Raw genomic sequence first — 9,549 nt, forward strand, 5'->3', positions numbered from 1 at the left:
TTAACTGCATTGTTGTTTAGAGTCGTATCAACTTAGTTAAGACTTTCTCGGTTAGGTTTGATATTTTGACTAAGTTGATATTTCTCTAATCATACTGCTGTTCTAGATAGATTTGTTATATCCATCATGTTTGTGTAAATCTATATACTAATTAGATTTTTCTTATTATCTTCAATCTTATATTGTCTTTGTTAGGTCTGATCTATTAGATTGCTGCTAGTAAGGTTAATTCTAGTAACCCGATAGGTTTTTACGCAACGTTCATCGGAGTGCTAGCCAATGAGTTATCATTATTGTGGGTTTCAGCTATCAGATATATCAATTAGTTAGCCGATGTACATTTTAATTTACTTACATCGGATCTCCAACCAAGGTATGCTTTAACCATCAGATTTACATTTATCACATTATATCAGTATCGGTTGATTGGTTCATATTATATTAACTCGTTGCATCTTCTGAGTTACATCAATTCATACTCAAACGTGTATAATCTTTAATTAAATCTATCTTTATCAACTTCAATATTGTACTGTCTCGGTTTGATCCGATCTATCAATATTGTTTTTTATAAAGAACGGTTTATTGATGATTATGCATACTTTGATTCCAGCCGATGACAACATAAATCTCATTGTTTATCTGGTATATTTGAATCTACATTGAGTCTATAGTTGATTGATCAAAACCTTATCGACATCAGCTGACATCGCTACATCACATCGGCCTACTGGCTGGCAACTCCTTGATCATCAATCTATTTCCATCTTGTTAGTTGCAGGATCAAACTAACTGGCACGCCCTGAAACCGATTGATTAAACCTGCACTGGAGCTAAGCAAATCTCCCAATCCTTCGTGTGAATGATGAATTTCGCGTCAACAACACCCTGAAAATGGGTTCACCCTAACCCATCCCATCGCCTTGCTCCGATCAAACACATGCTTAGGGATAGGGATGACAATGTAGGGCCCAATCACCAATCCGTATGGTGAATTCATCAATTAGGCCTAGATATGACGAAATCTTTTCACCACGAGTCAATTAGTAGGCCCAACTCTCATGTCGGATCTATTTAGGCCATGGCTGATGAAGCATTCACTTTCCCCGCTAACCATCAGGAGACCTAATAAAACTGCTCACACGTGGGATTACAATATACCATGTATAAAACCTGCTTCAAACCTTAGATCTCACCATGTTTTGTGAATTTTGTCTTCTCCACCCCACATCACCCTCTTTATTTCCATTTCCTCCTCTTTTTGCTCCTTTCACCTTTCGCTCCTCTGACGCTAGCGCCTCCACTACCATATGCTAGATCAGTGTTACCCAACATTCTTCCAGCAATCCCGCGTGCACCAGATTATCGCTGCTACCGCTACACATGACCTCTAGGCGTGACAACCTCATTGCCTCTCACTCTCAGTAATTGTGATGGCATGTCTCGGTGAGTTTCTCCCTTGCAATTCTCGGCAGTTGTTTTGGGTCCCTTTGATAAGTGCATGGTTTGTTGGGAAAGATTTAGATTTCTAATTGTTTTGACCATATTTTTACTTGATTGGTAGTGTTAGCGTTCATTTGTTGTTTAATTGTAAATTTTGACACCTAAAAATTCCTACACCCCCGCTTGCGGGGTATTTGTCAGGAGAATTTACTATTTGCCATCCTACCAAAAATATATGCCCAAATGCCACTCTTATAAATTTTCATTCCCATTTGCTATCCGAGTCTACATGTCAGCCTTCTTTCCGGGTCCACACATGTTCACAAGCTTAATAAATAGAAATGAAGGCTGACATGTGAGCCCAGGTAATAATTGAAAATAAAAATTTAGGAAAGTGGTATTTAGCCATGTGTATTTGGGTAGGATGACAAATAATAAGTAAATCCTCCTGGTTTTTGCCTGTTCCTAGCCGGGGACGGCTGCCTGTGATTCCAGTAGTAATCCACGGACCAGTTTTGCATCCTTTACCAATTACCAGTGAACCGCGTTCACATAAACCCGCCGCGCCGTTTGCGTCCATTCCGTGAGAAGCGAACACGACCCACGGGACTCGACGCCCACCACACGGCCCAGCATGACCATGGGCCCACTTGATCCACAGAACCTCTCCCCACGTGACGCCGGCCAAGTGGGGCCGGGGCCCCCTTAGTCTAAGGGCCCCACCTGTCAGTCAGAGCTTTGCCGTGTCACAGTCGAGGTCGGGCTCTCTCCCCTCCCTTTATTTAGGCCGCGCGCGGGCCGAACGAACGCAACACCCGCCACAAGCTAAGCTAGAGCACGAGGGTCAGGCAACGCGTTTCTCTCTCGCTGAAAAGTTTGCTGGATTTGCTCCTCTCCCTCTCTCCGCCATGGAGGAGGCCCAGTGTACGTCTCTGTCTCCCTTCTCTTCTCTTCATCTGTTCATGGTGAGTTTGATTGGTGGTGTGGTGTGGTGTGGGACTCTGAGGCTGTGATTGATTCGATTCTGGGCGCTCTCTCTCTCTCTCTCTCGCTGCTTTGGGAGTATCGAAACCGAGAATCGGGATCGGTTCTTGATCCTGTTCTGTTCTGTTATGTTCTGGGTGTCATGGGGCAGAGCCCCATTGGGATGTGTGATCTGGTGTTTGAGGGGGAGAGGTTGTTACAAGCTGTTTGTTGTTTCTTGCTGCCTGAATTCTCGGATGAATTTGGCACTGTTCTTCGTTAGAATGCACGATGCTCGTTTGAGATCTCGTGGATAGCCAATAATCATGCCGACCAAATCAGGATTAGTATAAACTCTGAGAATTCCGGTGACCACCGGGTTCGATTCTCCATATTTTGTGGAGCTTTTTCTGTTGCAATCGTTGTTCTTGGGGTCCCAAATCTGAAACCTTTTTGCGCTCGCTTAATACTTTTTTTTAATGTCCATTTTCACCGGAATCTGCCAAAATAAACGCACGTTGGCGACTTTATTAGAGGGTTGGTGGATGTAGATGCTCTTTTTTTTTTCTTTCTCTTTGACAGGAAGATGCGTGTGAGCTGTGGCAATGTCATTAGAAAAGTACGCCTTTTTCTTGCGTGTAGGTTGTTCTGTTGAGAGAAAGAAAAAACTGATGAGAAGACTATCTCGGGCTGGGCATCGCATCTTTAGAATTGATTGAGTGATCAACCGGATCAAGTAGGATATCCTTGTGAGTTGGCATCCCTATCACGCCATATAAGGCAAATGCAGAACTCGTGTTCGGCTGGAAACAACTGAAAGTAGATGAGAGCGATGTCATGCTGTCTACCGGTTGTCACAGTAACTCTGTTCTATTGATATGCGTGTACCAACTGGCCGTTGATGCCTTTGGATGGAAAGAAGAATCTGCTTTTATGTTTCTCTGCCTTCTTGGCATTTGTAGTATGTCTTTGACAAGTAACAACTAATCTGCCTTTCTGGACTTCTTGCCTGATTTAGTTTGGGGTAAATTGCAATACTCCGGATGTTCAGAGACAATAAGAGAATTTACTCGAATTGTCAATCAGATAACGTTTGGTAGCGATCACTATACTTTTAGTACTTGTTGTTAAACTTCGTTGAAGGTTCTACTCTTTTAGGTCTCTCTGCTTATGAAGTTGCCAATGATCATGTCCTCAATATGTAAAATAAGCTAAAATAAGTTACTTTTCCTGTAGTTGTGGAGTCAAAGGATGGAACCATCTCAGTTGCTTCTGCATTTGCTGGTCACCATGAAGGTAAGAGTAAAATAATGCTTCTGCATTAGTCTTCTCAGTTTGATCTGCAGCCCAGCTTTCACTGTTTGGGTGATTTGGGGCGCTTTTAAGGTCTTCCAGAAGAACTGCTTAGTGTTAACTTGAGTTTTGGAAAAATTTACAGCTGTGCAAGATAGAGACCACAAATTCTTGACAAAAGCAGTTGAAGAAGCGTACCGGGGAGTTGACTGCGGTGATGGAGGCCCCTTTGGAGCAGTCGTTGTCCGTAATGATGAAGTAGTAGTCAGCTGCCATAACATGGTTCTGAAGCATACTGATCCAACTGCACATGCTGAAGTGACTGCAATAAGAGAGGTGAAATGCTTTATTTATCTGTCACTGCTCGTAAATCATTTGTTCATGAGAATATGTGTATCCGTTTGGGCCTTTTGCGTGTTAAACTTCGAATTGTTTACCACACCATTTTCGGATAGCTACTCACATTGTCGTTCTGTTAAATTTTCAGGCTTGCAAAAAGCTCGGAAAAATCGAGCTCTCAGATTGTGAAATTTACGCGTCTTGTGAGCCATGCCCAATGTGCTTTGGTGCAGTTCATCTCTCCCGGATCAAGGTCTGCACCCGTCAATTTTCCTACGCATAACCTCATCACAAATATCTGACGATTTTATTTAACACAACTGCTAATTCTTCACTACAGAGGCTGGTGTATGGAGCCAAGGCAGAAGCTGCCATTGCCATTGGATTTGATGACTTCATTGCAGATGCTCTGAGAGGCACTGGGTTTTACCAGAAGGCCAACATGGAGATCAAGAAGGCTGATGGCAATGGAGCCCTGATTGCAGAGCAAGTCTTTGAGAAGACCAAGGAGAAGTTTCAGATGTACTAATGTGCAGGATAGAGTCTCAGATACGCCAAAGTCCCCCTGATGATCTAGGGAGGAATAAAACTACAATGTTCAGCTTTTCCATTATTTCTCAAACTGCCAATTCAAATGTATTTTCATCCTGATAACATTTCAATTGTCTGCATGTTAATATCATTCAATGAATGGGTACCTACAGAAACAATTGCAAAACAGAGTTTGCATGTCTATTTACTCTTAAACCATGAAAACGACAGATGATGGATGCTAATTAAACATGTTGATTGAAAGCAACGGGTTACTCTACATTATAGCTAAAATAATATGGAAATGACTCAAGACTTGGGTGGTGGCATCAGATTTGTAAAATCCTTCTTCTGGTACTGAAAGAACAGAATACTCAACTATAAATTGTTTCTGAAACTATCAACTCAAAGGTGTATTTACATTCTGATGACACTCAATATCTGCGAATTCTGTTATGTGCTCTTGCATGAATGTTCAGTTTATACAATAAACTTTCTAATTAATTTTCCATAGATCAACTTGCTAAAGGTTAGAAGTCCTTGTTTTCAGGTTGTCAGTAATGGTTCCATTGCACTGGTGCCTAAATAATTCTCAATTAATCAATTTACATCAATGATGTACACTAGGAATATAAACACTCTCAGAAAATGTCCATACTATTTTGAGTTTTATTTGTGTAACTCCAATCTTTGTTGAATTTCTGAATTGATATGTAGCAGACTATCAGTGTACCACCTTCTCCAGTACTCATTCCATCCCAAAATAAGTTTTAAACTTTGTCTCAAAATAAACCAATTTCTACCTTCTTATCTAACTTCAGTTTGCAAGTTTAGAAATTGTATCCCTTCAATACCCCTCACCTACCAACCAACCAACATTAATTCTATATTAATAAGGGATATTTTTGTCTTTTGACTTTCTCCACATTGGACAAGGGTAGAAGTTACTGTGCATCAACAGAAATTGTCACATTGTTACTCTAATAGAAAGTGGTAACTGTATCTTTTACACTCCTTTGAAGTTATAAACATGGGTTGCTTTTATTTAGAGTAAGAATCCAAACAATACAGGACATTGAAATAATAACATCACACCAACAGTTATCTCCACAAAGCTCTATACACACGACTACACAAGGCAAGCCTTAAGGCAAAATTGGAAGTCTTCAACAATCACTTGCACCAAAAATAAAAATCTACAAGGACATAGTTGATGATTGGGGCGTCTAACTGTATAGAGAAATGAACTTGAGGAAAGGATTTTGTAACCGGGTAGCGCCCGACTTATATGGCTGCTGTGCTGCTGGCACTGGGTAGCTATTACCATCATAGCATACTTGGCCTGGCCCAGGGCTGGGCCTAAGTTGCTCACATATCTCAGGAGCTACAGAATTTGAGAACCCTTCGATGAGCGAACAATTCCAAGGATCAGCAGATTTGCTACTGAGGGACACATTTGATAAGCAAATGTTGCTAAAGATATCCCCCTGGATGCCCAGCAACATTCCTGCAGTACCAATGTTTACCCCCACCACATTTTTTATCGTTATGTTGCTAATGACTGGAAGCGCATTCTTGTCATAGTTGTCGTCAGGATGTTCCCCATAGTTTCCAGTGATCCTGATGGCTATTGAGACATTGTCCATGCTCACATCAGCTATGTATATGTTTTTCACATACCCACCGCGCCCTGGGGCAGTCTTGATTCTGATTCCATGCACCGAGTTGATGAAACGAAGGCCCTCAGCTCGAACGTCTGATATACCACCTGACATCTCGCTTCCAAAGGCTATTCCTGCGCTGTTCCTTGTCTGTCCAGTGATGTTGCGGATGCTAATGTTGGAGCTAGGATGGGCAAAAGAGATACCATACTCGTCCCAACCGCTCTTGATGACGACAATGTCATCGCCGTTTCTGATGTAGCAATCTTCGATGCACACATTTGAGGATGAGTCTGGATGGCATTGAAGTTGCATTAGCATCAGCTATTGAAATCTGCTAAATGAATGCAAACATACAAAACAAGGGGAAAAAAAAGGGGAAACCAGGTATCAGAGCAAGGACTACTCTAAAAATTATGCATTAAAGTGGTCGCTTTATCTAGGGGTGCATGGTACATTCGAAAAAACTGAATCGAAGCTACATTTGAGGCAAATATCTCAGGAAGATGAACTGGTATGCTCCATGCTTTGAACTGTTATTCCATCGTATATCTGTCCACAGTTAGTTTGTGTTTACTAAGGTAATGAGAAGTTCTGTACATTGTATCGGACAGTAACTATATTGAATCATGGTTAACTGCAAGTTAATTGAAATTACATGAAAAATATTATAGAAACATTCAGAATTTTGGTCATATTAACTCAAATAAAGCAAGCACACCTGGATCAATGCCATCAGTGTTTGGTGAACTGATAGGTGCTAGGATCGTCAGATGCTGGACAAGAACTTGGCTGATTATTTTGAAAAAAAATAATCAAGATAAGAAATAGGTGCAACCACAACAGCTGGCACTGTTAATAATGAAGCAGAGATGTAGACAAACCAACCTGCAGTATACAGGATGAATATTCCAAAATGGTGCATTCATGAAGGTTAAATTGGAAATAACAACCCTGTCAGAGTACATCAGTTCAAGAAGAGGGGGCCTGGTATAATTTAGTGTGTGATTGTGAAACCAGTTCCACCAAAGTTCACCTTGGCCATCAATGGTGCCATTAGCACCTGCAAGAGCACAGCAATATGAAATGCATCATTACAATTTACAAGTAGGCTAATAAATACAAGAGCACACATGATATAAATATGATACTTACTAACCAGTTATTATTACATCAGTAAGATTGGATCCAAAAATAAGACTCTGGTGTCTTTTACCAGGGAGTTCTCTGCCACGCCCATAAGATGGCAGAGGATCAATAACTGGCCAGTCAGATGAATCCTGCAAAAGAATTCTTATGACGATCGCGATTGTAATACTTCTTGCACTGTTTGTTCTAGTGTAAAGTATTTTCATGTTGGAACATGAGAAACAGTTACTGTAAGTTCCAATAATTTGTTTTCAGGAAAGAATGTTATGAAATATAAAACATTTCACGTTATTCTGCAATTTTGTTAGAATGCGATTTATGTAAAGCAGTATAAAGTTGAATGCACTAGTTTTGTTAAATTTCATAAGACAATAATAAATAAATCACTTCTGTGAAATGAATCAAATAATGCATAAAGTTATCTTACTTGAGATCCGATTATTACTGCATCGGCGTCAAGTGACACAGTGAGATGACTGATAAGATTAAAACTCCCAGTCAACCACCTTCCAGCAGGCACAAAGAGCTCTGCCCCACCCTTATCTGCAAATGAGCTGAGGTAAAAGATTGCATTCTTAAACGCTTTCGTGTTAAGAGTAACACCATCATTAACAGCACCAAACTCAGTAATTGACACACTGTGTGGCCGATGCACGCTTGCTGTCAAGTCGTTGCAGTACATGGCAGATGAAGTGGCCCATTGAGTCGCAGCAAAAACAGTTGCAAAAACCAAAAGGACTTGAAGTGCCTACAACAAATTCCAGAAGATGAACGTCAAAAAATGTTGTTCATGAGCTGAATCTGAATAGTGCATTTTTAAGGAAATACAAAGCAAATGAAACATAGTTCAAACACAGAGTAAACACTATTTGGGGGGGGGGGGGTGAACTTGTTTAGTTTGCCACAAAGATTAATTCAAGTTATCCATCAGTCTTTGTCCTTACAATGGGTTGGATAAAATGTCAGCATCAACTGACTTTGATTTCCGTAGTGTTGCCAATGCTGACTTCTAAGTTCTAACAAGGCCACGCCGCCTTCTGCAATGTCGGAATCCATGGTATAGGGGAAGGAATCACAGGTAAAAGCAAAGCATGGAGCTCCTCCACTAGGAGCAAAGGTCTCACACATCATCCTCGGAGAATTTTCCCAAAAGAAAAGTGGCCAAATGGGAATTATAAAAGTCCCACTTGAATCCCCATGCAAGAAGACAGATGTCTCCATCAAAAAAAGACAAAGACAGCAGCAGTGCACTTATCCCGTGATGCACCCATTAGGCTGTCCATCACAGTGCCCGATCTTAAAAGAACTGAATTCTAAGCGAACTGCCAAATTCTACCCAAATAATTCTTGGATCAGTTGATTCCTATCCAAATCTATAGCTCAATTCTACCACCACATTAGAGTTCTTGGCCAAGGCAGGACATGCTACTACAAGGTAATCAATCAGAGCAACCGAAACGGGACCCAAAACAAGAAATCGTCCACTTACAGATGCGGATCGGCTCATCATTTTCTCTAGCAGCGAGTGAAGAAACTGTCAAGTCAGTTCTTCCTCCCTCAAATCGACTCACCAGCAGGCACCACACCAGAACAACAGCCAAGATCGACGACCTGCAACCAGCCGCCACCACCACTAACCAGGGTCACCATGGACGGAAATCAAGAACGAGGAGCGACCAACCAACAAGAACACAGCACACAAAACAAAACAAAAAAAAAAAACGCAAACAAGAAGCCATACTCTCTACTTCTCCGGGCTCGCCTTCTCGGGCCGCGAACGCAGCGGCGTCGACGGCGACGGCTATGCCGATGGCTTCACTCAACACACTCACTCCCCATCACCTTCTCCGGCTCCAAGCGGCAGCAAAGAGAAGAGTAGGACTGGACCAAGCTACAGTCACGAGGTTTATTCACTTTATTGGGAGGTGTGCAGAGGCTGCTGGCTCATCGATTGTTCTGGTCGGAGGTCGGATAGGGGGAACCTGGTGCTGCTGCTGCCCGATGGAATGGAATATTGGACGGACGGAACACCGGTTCTTGACTTGGAATATTGGGTCCGTCAAAGTCTCATTGGTTGCCAAAACGTTTTACCAGGGAATAAAATTAATTTTTAGGTAATTTTTTTTATATTCTTCATAGTGACTTAAAAGCCAACACTAAAAAGAAATTG

At 41.5% G+C, this 9,549-nt stretch overlaps 2 protein-coding genes across 7 annotated transcripts; one reads left to right on the forward strand and one right to left on the reverse strand.

Annotated features, from left to right (window-relative positions):
• The first annotated feature begins 2,251 nt into the window (after positions 1 to 2,251).
• Positions 2,252 to 4,756, forward strand: LOC4342824 (guanosine deaminase). Its single transcript, XM_015789234.3, has 5 exons — positions 2,252 to 2,367; positions 3,643 to 3,702; positions 3,845 to 4,035; positions 4,187 to 4,291; positions 4,379 to 4,756. The coding sequence occupies exons 1-5, from the start codon at positions 2,352 to 2,354 to the stop codon at positions 4,565 to 4,567; spliced, it is 561 nt and encodes a 186-aa protein (XP_015644720.1). The 5' UTR covers positions 2,252 to 2,351; the 3' UTR covers positions 4,568 to 4,756.
• An 828-nt stretch (positions 4,757 to 5,584) lies between these two features.
• Positions 5,585 to 9,267, reverse strand: LOC4342825 (probable polygalacturonase). Of its 6 annotated transcripts, none has more exons than XM_015789280.3 (8): positions 9,121 to 9,267; positions 8,869 to 8,990; positions 8,019 to 8,127; positions 7,807 to 7,922; positions 7,390 to 7,510; positions 7,119 to 7,293; positions 6,952 to 7,022; positions 5,585 to 6,523 (listed from the first exon to the last, which is right to left on the reverse strand). In XM_015789280.3, exons 2-8 carry the CDS (start codon positions 8,887 to 8,889, stop codon positions 5,796 to 5,798), a joined length of 1,341 nt encoding a protein of 446 aa, XP_015644766.1. In that variant the 5' UTR covers positions 8,890 to 8,990; positions 9,121 to 9,267; the 3' UTR covers positions 5,585 to 5,795. The 6 variants fall into 6 exon arrangements, with proteins under 6 accessions (XP_015644766.1, XP_015644767.1, XP_066168285.1 ...); XM_015789281.3 differs by having other exon boundaries at positions 7,807 to 7,933; XM_066312188.1 differs by lacking the exon at positions 8,869 to 8,990.
• Positions 9,268 to 9,549: the final 282 nt, after the last annotated feature.

This window comes from Oryza sativa, chromosome 7, assembly GCF_034140825.1.
Source record: "Oryza sativa Japonica Group chromosome 7, ASM3414082v1".
NCBI classification, from domain to species: domain Eukaryota; kingdom Viridiplantae; phylum Streptophyta; class Magnoliopsida; order Poales; family Poaceae; genus Oryza; species Oryza sativa.